The 17427-nt window shown below is 35.6% G+C and overlaps 1 protein-coding gene across 1 annotated transcript in view; it reads right to left on the bottom strand.

Moving 5' to 3' along the window:
• Rabgap1l (RAB GTPase activating protein 1 like) overlaps window positions 1-17427 on the bottom strand; it is a 560245-nt gene that overhangs the window by 240496 nt on the left and 302322 nt on the right. The window contains exon 14 of the mRNA XM_036203001.1: window positions 11303-11416. Within this exon, the coding sequence (XP_036058894.1) occupies window positions 11303-11416 (114 nt within the window). The remainder of the gene's footprint in view (window positions 1-11302; window positions 11417-17427) is intronic.

Raw genomic sequence — 17427 nt, 5'->3', positions numbered from 1 at the left:
AAAATTAATCACTCACATTTCTTCACTAATGATAAATGTATCTTGTAGAAAGGAAACTCTTGAGAAAACCACACAGCAAGAATGCTGAGAAAGAACAAAGATTTCATTGTCTCTCACTATTTGCATAGCAAAGTTTCAGGAAGTAAACTCAGATTTTTAGCTGAGATTTTAGAAGACTCTAATTTTCCATACAAGAAACATCAGTCTAAAATTAGTCAAACCATAGGGGCTAGAGTGTAACTCAGTAGTAGAGTATATGATGAGCATGACAAAGTCCTAGCATGAAATCCTCAGAAAAAAAAAAAAGAAAAAGGTCAAAGCAACCCAATATACTTCTATATTCCTAACAAAATGCCAAATTTACTCTGGAGAAAAATAGCATCATCCAGACCCTTCATTACTTTTTTATTCACATGATCTACTAGTCTATTCAAAATGATAAAGAATGAAGGAACATGGAAAAATAAAATAAAAATAAACAAAAAATATAAATTATCAGATATTATATTTTACCAGAGTAGAAGCTTAAATTACTTTGACATATATTATGTATCAAAATTGATGATTACAATAAAATACGAAAAAACCATCACTACTGAAACTCAGCTACATGGACAAATCTGAGAAAGCATCATGTTACATGAAAATAACCAAAAGTAATACAGTATATACTAAATAGTCTATTTATATTAAATTCTATACAGGAAGCTTATATATAGTGGCAGAGAATAGATATATAGGGTTAGGCATGGGTTAGGAAAGAGTTCTTTGAATGATATGAATGCTTGAAATGTAGACACTGGTATATTGTGATTGTGCAGATGTAGACATTTGTCAATCAACAAGTTATATACTTAAAATGAATATAGGTGGTTTTAAAAATTAACAGATTCACTCAAGAAATTAGAATATGCTTTGTAAAGATGCACTTAAAAAGTGTGCTGACTAGTTTTATGTAAACTTAACACAGAATCAATGGAAAAGAGGGAGCCTCAGTTGAGAAAATGGCTCCATAAAATCTGACTGTAACTTCATCCAGCAACTGATGCAAGCAGATGCAGAGATCCACAACCAAGCACCAGGCTGAGCTCTAGGAATCTGGTTGAAGACAAGGAAGAGGGATTATATGAGCAAGGGGTAGCTCAAGATAATGATGGGGAAATCTACAGAGACAACTAAACCAAGCTTGTGGGAATTCAACAACTACAACTGTGGAGCCTACATGAAACCGAACTAGGCCCTCTACATATGGGAGACAGTTGTGTAGCTTGGTCTGTTTGAGGGCCCCTGGCAGTGTGATCAGGATCTATCCCTGGTGAGTGAGATGGCTTTTTGGAGCCCATTACCTATGGTGGGGATGCCTTGCTTAGTTTTCAGGCAGAGGGGAGGGGCTTGGTCCTGCCTCAACTTGATATGCCATGCTTTGTTGACTCCCCATGGGAGGCCTTACCCTTTTGGAAGTATGAATTGGGGCATGCAGGTGGGGGGAGGAAAGCTGGAAGAGGGACTGGAAGGGGAACTGTGGTTGGTATAAAAAAAAATTTTTTTTAAATCTGCCTGTAAGGCATTTTCTTATGATAGGGAAGGGCCCAGAACATTGTGGGTGGAGACAACCCTGGGCTGATGGTCCTAGTATCTACAAGAAAGCAAACTCAACAAGCCAGGATGAGCAAGACAGGAAGCAGCACTCCTCTGTGGCCTCTCCATCAGCTTCTGCCTCCTGGTTCCTGCCCTGCTTGAGTTTCTGTTCTGACTTCCTTTGATGATGAACTGGGGAAGCCTAAGCCAAATAAACCCTTTTTTTTCTTCAAGTTGCTTTGATCATAGTGTTTCATTGCAGCAATAAAAATCCTAACTAAAACAAACTATTTAGAAATAATCTGTAGGCTTTGAGATTTTTAACAAGATGTAAGAAAGACACAAATATCATTGATATAAATATCTCTGAAAAATCTTTTTTTAATATGCAAGTTAAACTTAAAGAAAATAAAAGTAAATAAAAACCAGAGGCCATATGCTGATAAAGCTAGAAATAATTAATAAATATATAATGTGTAAATGCCATCAAATCATGATTGGTTCTTTGTAAAGCATACACATACAAAGACAGATATATTATTGATTCAACATGGTCCCAAGAACCCAATTAAAATCTTGGAAGATATTGTTTGTTTGTTTTCAAAACCTGATAAGCTGATTAAAAAACATGAAACTACAAAGGTCCAAGGTAGCAAAAACTACTGTGAAGCAGAGTACAAGAGGTTTAAAACTATCAGGTAATAAACTTTCCAGTAGAGGAAATAAAACCACAGTAATCATGAAACACTGGCACCAAAGACACATTCAGAGACCAACAGTCCGCAATGATCCAGAAGCACGTTGCACATACATAGGACTCAAACTTGATGCAGTATGTCAGTCAGGAAAAGATGCCTACTTATGAAAATGCTAGATCCCCTAGAAACATGGATGGAGAGAAATGAACCTGGACCTACACCACAACAAGTAAACTGGCTGATGACACTAATGTAAAAAGCAAATGCGTAAGATTTCCACAGTATCATGTCAGAAAAATTTTTTTTCACACTTTAAGTACTTTACAGCCAGGTATAGTGGCTCACACCTTTAATCCCAGAACTCAGGAGGCAGAGACAGGCAGAACCCTGTGAGTTTGAGGCCAGCTGGGTCTACATAATGAGTTCTAGGACAGCCATAGCTTCATAGTGACAGCCAATCTTAAAAATAACAAAGGGGTTCAGGAGCAGTATAAGAGGAAAAAACTAGCTGAGAGCAGGAAATCAAGCAAGTAGGCCTGCATGCATTTATTGCCCCCTGCTCTTGATTGTGGTTGTGCTATGATTAGCTGCTTTAGTTCCTAGCTTGATTTCAAATTCTTTAGTGATTGACTATAACCTGTAATTTCAATCCAAATTATATTATGTGTGTATAATAATTTAAAATAATAATATTTTATAATTTCTTATAAACTAGGGGCAAAAACATTAAACATAAAAGATAATAAATTAGGTCCCCCTGAATGTAAAAGCTGATAACCATTAAAACAGCAAAACAACAAGCCACACAAAAACACTTACAAAATTATAAGAGAAAACTCAGTTGTCAAAACAAATAAAAGAATGTTTTGTTGTGATAAGAGATATACTACTGGTCAGTAGCATGTGTGAGGATGCTTATCCTCAGTTAGTTATAGAAACATTGGAAACCAAATGAGATACCACAATACAACCACCAAAATTATTTAAGTTTAGAAATTTTCCAAATGTTGTTAAAACTGTCCAGTGATTAAAAAGGATAGATAGATAGATAGATAGATAGATAGATAGATAGATAGATAGATATGAAAGCTTTAGATATAGCTTAAATTTTAAATTAAATAGAAGACCTTTGAAAATATGTTCAGTAGTATGTAGTTAACCTGAAAAAATTAGAACTTTTTGATTCAGACATTCCCTCCCTGGTATATAGTTAACATAAATGTGTGCATGTGTGCACACTAAAGCATTTGTGATGCAAGCATATGCAGTTACATTATTCATAATATCTAGAAACTGAAAGTCACTCAAATGTCTACCAATAATATAATGGATAATATAGAATGGTACATTCATACTGTGGCATATTAAACAATGATGAGCATAACAAACTAGCACTATCTGAAGTAAAATGGATGGATCATAGTCAACATAGATAAGTATCACAATCTATGAATTAAAAAAAGAAAAACACAACAGAGTGCTGGTTACCTTTACGGGGCATTGACCAAAGGAGTAAGGTAAATTTCTCTCTTTATCTCAAGGTGTTTAGACAGGAAGGCTTACTTAATAAAAGTTCATTGAGTTATGTAGCCCAAATATTTGTGCATTGTATTATATGTGCATTTTATAATATGATTTTACTATATTATATATTTTATTATATAGGTTTCTCTAGTGTTATGAGAAGACATAGGATGATCATAGAGAAATTACGCTTTATAAATCAGGAGGTTTTAATTAAAAATAATGGTTCTACATTCTTAAAATTGGCTCTAATATAGGACAAAGTGTGTGAGTACTACATATTTCTCTTACCGTTATGAGATATCACTGGCTTTTACTAAAAACTTTAAAGGCCCTAAGCACCAAAGAGATTGTGCTGCCAACCCCTCACAAGTACTTCCAATAATCATTTGTAAAAGGGGTAAAACTTACATGCATGCTGAAATTCAAGTATGTTTTTAAGTATGAGTTTGAATTATAAAATTCTGCTTAGAAAAATTGACGAGAAACTCATTCTTCGGTGTGATGTTTCTATGCATGTCCTGGGTGTAATGATGCTGTGGCTATCCCACAACAACAAAAAATAACTAAAGCCTTATCTGATCTAGAAGATTGAGCAACTTTAAGTACAGTGGTGAACACAATCTTGTCTTTACTGTCCTCCAGTAACACATTTGCACATACAGAGACAACTAGGTTGTATTTACTTTGCATTTCAGTATTATTTTAAGTCTTCCAACTTTAATTATGATGCTGATGCTAAGATTCACCTGTTTAATACTATAACTACAAAACTAAGAAAACATTCTGGATATAAACAACATGGGTTCAAGAGTCAGCTAGAACAGTCTAGACATCTGCTGTCCTGTCTGGGTGACAAGGGCCAATACACAGCCTTCCTGAGGATTAGTTAACTTACTATCAGAATGGCATGCATAACATGCTCTTCACAAATAGTCCCTGAAATGTGGCAGTTATTTCATAAGTATTTTTCATTAAACATCTATAATCAAAGTAGTACTATAGAATTTTAAACTGAGTTAATGTTACTCTGGGCCATGTAGTGGTATACAATTTTAGGACTCACTTAACTTCTCTGAATATCATTTGTGAAATGCAGGAAATTCTGTTTTCCCTATGGATAACAACAGATGTCAAATAAGAAGAGTTCAGAAGTGCTATCTAAACCACAAGGTTTCCCAGGTTGGTTTCTGGTGTGCTTGTGTTGCTCAACTAAGAAGAATTGAAACAATTTATTTTCCTAAGAAAGTTAATTTTCTTTGAGACAATACTGTCCCTTAAGATCTACTGAAAACACTTAAAAGAGTGCTTTTAAAGATGTGTCAACAATGCAGGTAGCCCCAGGGATTCAAAGATATTCAGATCTACCTTAGAAATAATATCCTAACTCAAAAACTCAACCAGAACTCAAGAGGAAGAGAGGTGATCTGCACAGAATTGAAAAGCCTGCTTAGTTCTCCAAGGGGTTCCTGAACTCTCCAAGGTGCTAGTTGTAACTCACCTGGCAGAAACGCAGATATTTTAAAAAGATATCTGTGTCTCTCAATCAGACTAAGGAAACAATGCCCCCCCCCTCCCAATATGGGAATTTACTCAAGAATCTCAGGCTAGGAGAAAGAAGGGGTACTTGTCTCATGGAAAGAGATTTCACATAGTCCTAAGGACTGGTTAGATGTTCATATCCTTCACATTCTTGGGACTCTATTTAAACTTTAATTTCACTTCAAGACCACCTCCCATCAAGGTAGACTTGGGAGGTTTACTGAATCTCTTTGTCCCTTTCCCAATTTAGCCACATTGAATAAATCTCCTTTATCTGCATGCCACTATTGGCTTATTGAGGACATGTGGTTGAATCTAGCTTGGACACAAGCCGTGAACCCAACTGCACAATGTATTCTTAATTATTGGGTATACTTTGATCCAAGAGCACCTCCCTCTAAACCAAAGGGCTCTCAGGTCTTTGAATCTGTTTATCTCAAGAATGAGACCCTTAGGGGTTTCTCAGACAAATGTGGTGCTGTGGTTTAAAGTGTCTACATGTTCAATACTTATTCTCAGCTGGTAGAAATGGAAACCTTAGGATGTACAGCATTACAAAATTAGACCACTAGGAGCATGTCTTTCATTCTACATCTTGCTCTAAGTACTTGCTACTTGTCTTCTCACCATCCAGTCTGCAATAAAGCAAGTGATCTGCTGTGATCCACAAAGCATGCATGCTATCTCACTTCAGGCCCACAGAAATAGAACCAGGACTGAAACCTCTGATACAAAAATGAATATTCTCTCCTTTTGTTTCTGTTATGAACTCTGTAACATAAAAGAAAATCTTAAGATGTGAAACTACACAAAGTAGATTATCATCTGTTTGATAAATGCTTTCATTTGAATTAAAGTTTATTCAGGTACCCCCAAAGAAGAGCATTTAATTAAAAGAAGTAAAATAGCTAGAAAATTCTATTAAAAATATCATTAATTTGGTGAAAAGTAATTCACTCTCAACCATAAATACCTTCACAAAGTCTAGAAGACAATATTAATAATATCACATTTCATTCATAAATTGGTATTGTTTGATTTCTCAAAATTGTATGTTTTATTTATAACAAAAACCAAGTCCTTAAATACTCAAGCCTTTAAAAGAAATCCAATAGTGTTTTGATGTGAAGTACTTAATATAATAGAAGTTGTATTTATTTGTTTTTCCACAAAACATTTTATTACCAAATAATTAACCCACACAAGCAAGAGTATTGATCTCTCTGCAATACATTCAATTTCTCTCATTAGATTCACAGCAGTAGCCTCTTTTTCAGAAAGTACTAGCACTAATCAAAACATTAGAAAAAGCAGTATGCACAAATTAAATGGAATGCCCAAAGTCACTTTAATCTATACTGTTGTGAGTAATGTTTTAACTGATTGTTATGACTGATTGATCTTAGGTCCTATAAAGAGATGTATGTCCTTCTGAGTCTGGATTACCTCACTCAGGATGATTTTTTTCTAGATCCATCCATTTGCCTGCAAACTTCATGATGTCATTGTTTTTCTCGGCTGAGTAAGTACTCCATTGTGTATATGTACCATATTTTCTTTATCCATTCTTTAGTTGAAGGGCATTTAGGTTGTTTCCAGGTTCTGACTATTACAAACAATGCTGATATGAACATAGCTGAGCAAATGCCCTTGTGGTATGATTGAGCATTTCTTGGGTATATGCCCAAGAGTGCTACAGCTGGGTCTTGGGGGAGATGGATTCCCAATTTTCTAAGGAAGTGCCATATTGATTTCCAAAGTGGCTATACAAGCTTGCATTCCCACCAGCAGTACCCAGACTCAGAAGGACGAACATGGTATGTACTCACTCATAGAAGGATACTAGATGTAAAACAAAGATGACTAGACTGCTACACAACTCCAGGGAGGCTACCTAAAAAACAGGACCCTGTATTGAATCCACCAGGTTTAAATGAGTCCCCAGGGGAGTCTTGGCCCTGGAGGAGATAGGAATGGAGAGGAGGGGCTGGGGAGAAGGTGAGGGCGAGAGGGGGGAGGACAGGGGAACCCATGGCTGATGTGTAAAATTAAAACACAAATATAATAAATTAAAAAAAATAAAGAGATGTATGTCTAAAAGTAAATCTATACAAACTCCGTGTGGTGATACAAACACCAAACAGAAAGCCAGGCAAAGTACTCACACTAGAGCTTAATAGCATTGATATAGACCATTAATGAATGACATAGGGCTTAACTGTTTGCATTTATCTGTCATATTTTAAAAGAATAAAATATAAACAACATTTAGAATCACAGCAAATTAGAAGCCAAAGAGTCTTTTGGGAGGCCACACCTTTACTAAGGAGGAAACCCAAGAAAGAAGTTTATCTGAAGTTTTTAACCTGTTCTTTTCCAGACTGAGACCTGCCATTGCTTTATGGGAGAATCAAAACCAGACCCAGGATTCTTGATGCCCAAGAATTATAAATTATACCAAGCTGCATCACAGCTTAAAACATATTTACATCATATGTAATTGAAAAATAGCTACTGGTTCAACAGCACAGTCAGTCTCCCCTCAAGGACATTCTGAAAATATGATACTGAATGGAAAAGACAGTGGGTGGCAGGGGTTGGGGGGGACCAAACATTTTCATTTGTAGAAATCTCTAAGTTCCAATATTAAACTCTCATCACAACTCTCTCCAAACAAATTTATGACAACAGATGACACTCCGAACCATTTCAACTTCTTCCTACTCTGAAAAAAGATTTAAAGAGGTGAAACTGGAATTGACAGGCCCATTAAAAGCTGACAGGAAGTGTTCAGCAGTGTCCTGTAATCTGAAGATTCAGACCAGTTCTCGGTTCACTAGAGCCACAGAAAACTTCTCAACTACAAGGTCAGACTAGGATATCCTTGAACCTGGAGTTGGTTTCTAAGTTTACAATAATTAAAAGATTACTAGTAATGCCTGCTCAATTTGAAGGCCAAGCATATTACACGTGAAGAAAATATCCACTGATAAGAAATCATCACAAAGAAATGAGGTCATATGTATACAAACACCATGCAAATGTGAAAGTACTATAATGTCACTCTATAGGAAACACTGTAGCTTTGTAAAAGGCCTATAACTCTGTTGCTTGTATGCAAAATCATTCTTTCTGTTAAAGTTAGAAACAATACAAGGATTTGTACCAGACTATTTCATTTTACCACTAAATTAGAGGTGGTGGGAAGTTCAGTAAGATAAGAAAAAGAAGGTGTAGTGTAATAACTCTATTATAGATTATACAAAAAAGTAACTTATTAAAAACAAAGAATCATTAATGCTTACTTGATTCTATGAAAGATATGCACAAATAAAACTTAAAGGCATATTGCTGAATATTATCTTATCAATAAAAAAACAAAATAAATTCCATCCTTTAGCGTACATGAATAGCTTATACAGATATGGAATAAGAGTATTACAAAGAAAGGAATGTGACTTCCACTGGATTCAAAAAGCAAATCAAGGTGAGCAAGCAGGCTCAGTAGGTAAATGCAGCTGCTGCCAAGCAGCCTGACAACCTGACTTTGAGCCCTGGGAGTCACATAATGGAAGAAGATGTTTGACTCCTGTGAATGGTCTCCTGACCATCACATGTATACACATACCCTCCAGCACACCCACACACAGAAGAAATAAACTAATTGTAAACGAGCAAGAGAAGTGGAGAAATAAGCTTGAAAACAATTGTTTAGTCTAATACTAGTTATGCAAGTACTATATAATATATATATATATTATAATTATGCAAAACTATTTTATATTATACTACCAACTAAGGTTTCCTGATAAGCCCACACTACTAAAGAACAGCAAGTCGAGGAAAAAACACAGGTCAGTCACAAGCTAAATGATCCATGCAGTATTATTCTAGCAAACTTTGGGTTCTACAATATTTTCTCCCAATGTACTTCTGCTAACCTGTATCATACAACATACTATAAAAGTATCTTATGTATATATAATAAGATTAGATTCCTGAGTAAGTTTTGATACCTTGAATTTGATTTTCCATATATTCAAAAATTTAGTACAATTTATACTACTCATCAATAAGTATCTTAGATCCATATTTTATAACATTCTTCATTCATAAAGAGCTTTGCCACTTTCTATTTATGTGGCAAAATACATGAAGAGTCTAAGATGACTAGGTAATGTGTATATAAATTCATTGATGACTATTTTATAAAGGATCAGAGCTGGATTATACATCATAACAACAAAGCAAAGGATACCAAAAAGTTACAAGTGCTCATCAGTGAACCTATATCTTTGTGTTCAGCTATTTTTCAGAGATTTATCTTTTTAATATTATATAATGAAGCAAATACTATTTTTACTACAATGGATCCAAATAGTAAGCCAGAACTGAAAGAATACAGAGCCATATGTTTTAGTCATATGAAAAAAGTAGTATAAGCAGAGAAAAAGTGAGGGGAAAAGCCAATGACTGGCTGAAAATACACTAAGTGCCAGGAGGAAATGCTACTCCATATGTCACAAGCTAGATTCTTCCAAGTCAACTTAGAAACTTTATACAATTTCCTACACTTTTTATATGAACCAAAAGCTAATTTCCTTATAGAATTTTTAAGCTTATAGGAAAAACTATCATAATTACTTTTACCTTCTTATAAGTATATAATGAATATGGCACATTTTTTATAATTTTTAAACTAGATGACTTTAAAATTTAAACTTTTTAAACTAGATTTTGCAGAGATTAGTATAGACCCAATTTACATATTTCTGGTTCAAAAAGAAAGACTTATGTAAAATGGATTAATTTATTTACTTACTTAACTTTATTGTTTAAATTTGGTGCTCAAGGTCAAGGCCAGAGCCCTGTTTGTGCTAGAAAGGCAGAACACTGCTGAACCATATCCACAGCCCTCTCTCTGTTCTGTATAATATTCTGAAATAGCCAGATCAGGAGAGGCAGAGAGCTAGAGAGGAGAAAAGGAGAAGAGGAGGAAAATGAGAAAGAGAAACAGAGGAGCAGAAAAGGGATAGAAGGAAGGGAAGAGGGAAGTGGAGGAAGGAGGAAGAAGAGAAGAGAAAGGAAGGAAGGAAAGAAAAGAATAGGAAAAGAGGAAAACCATAACATGCAAAAAGCATTTCACTGAGAGCTACGCCATTGTCAATTCAATGTCCAAGGTTTAACAACAAAGTTTAACAACTATTCTTGGTTAGTAATGCAGGCAAGTATTTCTGTGAGTGCTAACAAAACAGCAACTACCAAATGAAATGGGTTTGTGAATTCTTCAGAACAGCTACTGGCTCTCTGCTACCCATTAGAAAGGCTAAACTGGTCATTGAGCGCTGTCATCAAACTGGTATTTGCTTTTTCTCAGCACCACCAGATGCCAGTGTGTGTCACGCCCTGTTCACTGACAATCTCTATGGGAACGGCAGGTGAGAACAGTATGTAGGTCCAGGGTGCTTCACTCTGTATTTCTGACTTAACCCAAGAAATCACTAAGTTATTGGCTATTCTTCCCTGACAGAATCTTTGACTACAACAATGAAGCAGCTTTTTGTCCAGGTCTACTAATGACAAAGAAGATGAAGGGTTTCAAAATGAGATGTCAAAACCACACAAAAGATGTAGGAACTTGCCAGTACTCAACAAGCAGCCCACACCAGTTCTCACGCTTGCCTATCATCAAAAAATGGAGACAATTCTCACATTATATCATCTGAAAGGACCTTCTGTTCTTTTCCTGCTAGTGAGTGAGCCAAACTGGGATTGTGCTGTGCCTCCTTCAGAACAGGAAGCAAGAAGGTCACCTTCCAGGCTCAGTGTAAAGCATCTGGTGGTGTATGGATAAGCAGAGAACACAGTGCAAATCAAACATGGAAACAGTTACAGAATATGACAAACTTTACCAGAGGTCCCTAAACAACAAATTAGAAAAAGTGAGGGCAGAGCCCTACCTTGCAGATCTTGTAGAGGGATTCCTGTCCGTCTCCTCCAGTGTCTTTGAAGTAATCATGTGCAGGAAATGTACGATGAATATCTCGAGTAATAACACTCTCCTGTGCAGAGTCCTAAAAAAGGAAAAAAAACCCAGAATTGATTATTCATGTAAAAATTCTTTTTAGGGGTTGGGGATTTAGCTCAGTGGTAGAGCGCTTGCCTAGCAAGTGCAAGGCCCTGGGTTCGATCCTCAGCTCCCCCCCCCAAAAAAAACCAACAAAAAAAACCCCCCAAAAATTCTTTTCAATTATGTAAAATAATACATATACATAAAAATTTAAGGTACATAAAAAAAGTATACCTAAAAAACTAGCCTTTCAAAATAAAATTAAAAAGCCATCAGGGAGAGACAGGAAGTAAAGGCTCTTGTAACCCAATCTGATGACCTGGATTTGATCCCCAGGACCCACACGGTGGTGGTAGGAGAGAACCAACTGTTCCAAGTCTTCTAAACTCTACACGCATGCCATGGCATGGACATACTCACACACATACATATACACACACAAATTATTTGTGCCCACACAAAATAAAATGTAAAAAACAAAAAAAATCTCTCCTTCTAAAACTTACTTTATCTAAGCTAAGTGCACCACCAATTATGTCCTTTCATATGTCTTTCTACAAGGTAGTGTGTATGTGTATATGTTCATATGGGATGACTGAGAGAAGAAACTTGTACACACACATTTCCAGAGACAAACTATATGTTTCTTTCACTTACTGAGGTCTATTACAGACTGTTCCTTATCAAAACAGTTTCTAAAAAGAAGGAAATACATCTGTTTTCAGATATACTATAACATTTTTCTATTTTGCCATTTCATAAAGTGTGTGTATATATATGTATACTTGTGTCTTAAAGATTTCTAATTTATTGTTTTATTTATGTTTGTGTGTGTGTGTGTGTTTCTGTGAAATTATGTCATGTGTGTGAAGGTGTCCACAAAGGGGAAAAGAAGGCAGGCAACAGAGCCCCTGAAATTGGAGTTACAGTTGGTTGTGAGCCATAAGACATTGGTGTTGGGAACTGAACTCAGGTCCTCTGGAAAGGCAACTCTTTTAACCATAAGCCATCCCTTCAGACCCTACACTTGCGTTCATGCGTGACTGCATGACTGCGTGTGTATGTGTGTGTGTGTTCAAGGATAAATTCCTAAAGTTCAAAAGCTAGGTCATATATATTTTTTTAAGTTTGTTTTCTCTTTTGGGGTATTTTCAGAACAGGTACTCATGAAGTCAGTGCTAGCACTGGACTGGATTCTCCTGCCTCTATCTCCAGAGTATGAGGATGGATGGATGTAGTATTGTACTTTCAGGTTTGATATAGGTAGTCTCCCTCTAGAGCTGCCAAAATGACATGTACTTAAAATAATAATAGAGCACATATTGCTTTACATACTAAATAATACGTTTTCTATTTTTTAGTCATGGACAATATGGTGAATGAAACTTTGAACAGTCCTTTCAAGACTATTAACCACCCCCACCCCTGCCAAGACATATATGAGTCTAATTACAAAACTCATTCATTCCACAAATAAGACTCCTACAACCACAATATAGAAACTCATGTTTTAAAACATGAATTTAAGAAGTGTTTTTTATAGAGATTTGGAAAATGAACACTCAACATTGTGTAAAAATCTGAACCTTGTTAAAAAGGGCTGATTATTACCTTGATTTTATTTTAATCCTGGAAATGTTTGTTTTATCTCTATTTAAATGTCAAGAAAATAGGATGAATACTTGGAATAATTTTAATGATGAAAATACTCTGTTGAATTCAGAGAAGCATCAAAGACTGCTAATTGCAAACTAAATGTATTATTTAATGTCTTGCTTCCTCAAAGACTGAACAAAACCCCTTTCCACCTCATATCAGAAAGGGAAGGATGTTTAAAATGTGAGTTGCTTTAATGATGCTGGTTCCTTCTCCCTTTAGCTGAGAAGTAGAAAAGGAGCAGGCAGCTGATCAGCCCAGTGAAGTCAGGACCTTCTCTTGCTGCCTTTTTCACTTCAGCTGCTACTTCATGCTGGGTGGTAATTAGATCTTACATCACTTAGAGAAAGAAAGGAAGCAAAATGACAAGTTCCAAATTTGCTAGCACACATTTGATAAGGCAGTCCAGAGAACATTTTGATGGCTTACAGGAATGGAAAACTGAAGCTGAACAAGCATGGAATTTTAATGTTTTGTTTTGTTTTTTTAAAGCTTAAGTAAAAGGAATAGATATATAGAAAATTGACACTTGACAAATAAATGAATTTTCTAACATAGTGAAGACTTGGGAGAGGTCTGGAAAAGGGTGAGCAGAATGTTATATATAAAAATTATATTAGAGAGCTAAGGATATGTATCTCAGTGGTAGAACATTTGTTTAGCATGTGGGATTCTAGATAAGAAAACCCAATAACCACACTTACGTGCACTTCCTAGGTTTTACTGGTGGAGGGTTTCTATTTCCATTTCACTTGTAACCTATGTGAAAAGATGATGAATAAAACAACACTGCCATGGGTGATCAACTTCAGGGACAAAAAAGTGCCTTGTGGCCTACAGGATAACTCTTTGGATTTTGCAGGATATTTATGGGGAAAAATCAGTAGACCCATCTTCCTTAGAAACTGCTTGCATCACTGAATTTTTACATGATACTAAACAGTCTGATTAAGAGGAAGAGGAATTGGTCAAATTTTTCTAAAAAGTATATCTGCATAGCACTAAGCATAATTTTGTCTTGATCTGACTTATTTACAAAACAAATGGTCAAAAATAAAGAAAAAAACCCAACATTTATTCATAACTTTTCATTTCCTGAGTTTTTTTAAGTTTGCCCATTACAGGGCCTCAAATGGACAACTACTCTACTGTGTTTACCATTTTAAATGCATCTAATTTGAAATGATATATAAATATAGACACAATGTATAATGTGCTATAACTTGTATGGGGTTTTAGTGCATCACCTAAGGGTTCACACATTAGAAGTTTGGTTGTAATTAAGGGATAACAGAAGATGGTGAAACCTTTAAAAGGTGGGTCCTAGTGTATGGTGGTTACTTCAGTGGGTGGAGCACTGTCCTTAAAAAGAATTACTGTCATTTTTGTGGATTTCTGTCTAAGTCTTAGGAGAAAATTGTTTGAAAAAGGAAGTAATAGCTCCTTCCCACTCTTCTTTCCTGTCCTAAGTCATCTCTCCCCCTTGACACATGCTTTCACTACCATAAGGCCACCCATCTGGGGTGCTCAAAATTACCCAACCTTTGGTATTTTGTTATAAGAATAGACAGAGTAAGGTGATGTGCAATGTTCAAAATAAAGGTACTTAGCAAATCCATTACCATTGTGAATGTGTGTGTGTGTGTGTGTGTGTGTGTGTGTGTGTGTGTGTGTAAGTAAGTAAGTAAGTAAGTAAGTAAATGGGATCATGATACACAATGTTAAAAACACATAGAATAAATAAATTCTCTACTACTCGTTTTATATACTAATTTATTACTGCAAGCTATTACTCTACCCATCCTATAACACCATACTTCTACTTCTCTCTCTCTCTCTCTCTCTCTCTCTCTCTCTCTCAGAATCATCCAGCTGAAGAAGGGTCAAATAATTCACCAGATTAATGTGTGTAAAGGGTTTCAGATAAAAAGACAGTTATTTTTATATTTCTAGAAACCTTTCCTAGTATAACAGGAACTGATATGACATTGTTTTCTTGAAAGACCTCAAAGCAGAAGTTGTCTAAGTCATGGCAATTGCCTCCACTGTGAGAATACAGAAATCACCCTTGCATGGACTTCTGCTTCATCACTGTCCAGACTCCCAACATGACCCATAAGTTACTTCTCAGGAGACACAGTGCCTATTCTGCTCTTCAGAATCCACTGTAGTGGCTCAGCAGCCAGACACTGATATTCCTTGTTTTCCTTACTATACCAACAGAATTTGAACAAAAATTATTTGTTCTTATGGAATATCAGTTTCTCTATGAAATAGGTTAACATCAAATATATAGTATTATTTAGAATGAAATAATGCAAGTAAGAGTGTTTAACACTTTGACTATTATACATTAATCATGCAATATTTAACTGTTTAAATTTTTGATGAGTAAGTATATACTTCAGACATTCTACAGACCTTCCATACTTTAATAAAATAAATTACTATCTTTGAGTAGCATAAAAATCATGGTTATGAAGCCCATTCTCTGGAATTTATATATATTTTATTAATCTATATATACTCTACTCTTAACTACTTACCACACATACATGTCCTAAATTGTGACTGTTTCTATTAATTTACTAACACAACTAAAATGAGAAATTGGTTTCAGGTTTCATATAACCCACCCAACAAAGAAAGTTATGGCCAAATATACTAAGAAGGAGGATGAGAAAGATGGTAAAGTTGTGGCAAAATTTGGCAAAGCCATCACTGTTTCTACCATTAATTTCAAAATCAGATTCTAAAGAACAGAAGAGTTGAAGTCCCGATTATGAAGAGGACCATGGCACTGCAATAATTGGATGTCTCCCTGTGGACCATGACCAAGAACTTCACCTACAAAGTCCTACAGGGCCTCCTTTCTCTCACCTTCTTAGGTTAAGCCCATACTCCAAGCTGTCTTGGGACCACAAAGCAAGAAGAAGTTTATAACAAAGTCTGAAAGGTTCATTTTTAACCTGCATGCCCAACTCTATCACCAAATAGAAATGGAAACCTACCTGTCAAATTTTAACTTTTTCTCAAAATTTTAAGTCCTGAGACTAAACCTATCCTCAAAAGAGGTAACAATCTCTAGTAGATAAAACCCATGGTTCAACAGAGGTACCATGCAATTTGCTGTGTATCGGTTTAAAACCAACCCAAAGAGACATGATAAAGAGTTTGTTTTATCTGAAAGCACATTCAAGTAGAAGTTTCCTATCAACAATATTGCATGAGATATTCATTCAGTACCACCTACATACCTGGCATTCTTGTGATTCTCATAATTCCTACCAGAAGAGAATCATCGTTTACTTGTTTCTTGTAGTAAAAAAGGCAATACAGCACTCAACTGTCAAGAAGCATTAGGAAGACAGGCTTGGAAGAACTACATCCTATTATTTTCTATGAAACAATTTTTGAACTGCCAACAACTAAAACGGCATTATAGTGAGAGTGACTATTTCCACACATGGCCTTAACAGGTGTGTGAAACACCTGACAACACCTTGATTTTTTCATATTCCTAGGGTCATGACAGAACCTTTTCTTATCAGTCCCTATGTCACCCCCTAAAGCATAAGCTGTGCTGTCACTTCACATCTACAGTAAAATCAATCCAACTTTATGAGCATCATTTCAATCTGCCAGAGATATTAAAAATGCCAGTGTGAACTATCACTAGCCACAATCAGTAGGAAGATAAATGATTTAAAGCTAAAAAAGTATTGACCTTAGAATGTGTCTTCTATTCTTACCCTACAGGGACCTTCCTTCAGTTCTATGTTGGATGTTAAATCATCACAAACCAGTCTGCTTATGTGTCCCTGAAAGCAGATGTGTTTGCAGTGGTGGGTCTCATTCTGCCCTGATGTTTGCCAAAATCCAGAGTCAGAGATGAAGCGAGAAAGTTTTATGTATTCTAGTTTAAAATGTGATGCTAAAATCATGAGCAACAAACAGTAGCAAAATGCTAAATCATTACCAATTTTATCACTTGAATATGGAGAGGAGTCTCTATATAAAGGCAAAAGATAAAATCAAACAATCATATTATAAATAAGCTGGGGCTGGAGAGATGGCTCAGCTGTTAAGAGCACTGGCTGCTCTTCCAGAGGTCCTGAGTTCAATTCCCAGCAACTGCATGGTGGCTCACAACCATCATAATGGGATCTGATTCCCTCTTCTGGTTTGTTTGAAGACAGTCACTCATGTACACAAAATGGGTAAATATATTTAAAGTAAATATACAAATAAATAAATAAGTTGCTTTTTATAAGCAACACACGTTTCTTAATGTCTAAAAACCTGACATAAATGTAATATATAATACATATTCTGCCAGTAAAAGAAAATAAATCTCTC

Source organism: Onychomys torridus, chromosome 11, assembly GCF_903995425.1.
Source record: "Onychomys torridus chromosome 11, mOncTor1.1, whole genome shotgun sequence".
Lineage (NCBI taxonomy): Eukaryota > Metazoa > Chordata > Mammalia > Rodentia > Cricetidae > Onychomys > Onychomys torridus.
Note: the sequence above shows the minus strand (reverse complement) of the source record. Positions and strands in the feature narration are given on the sequence as shown.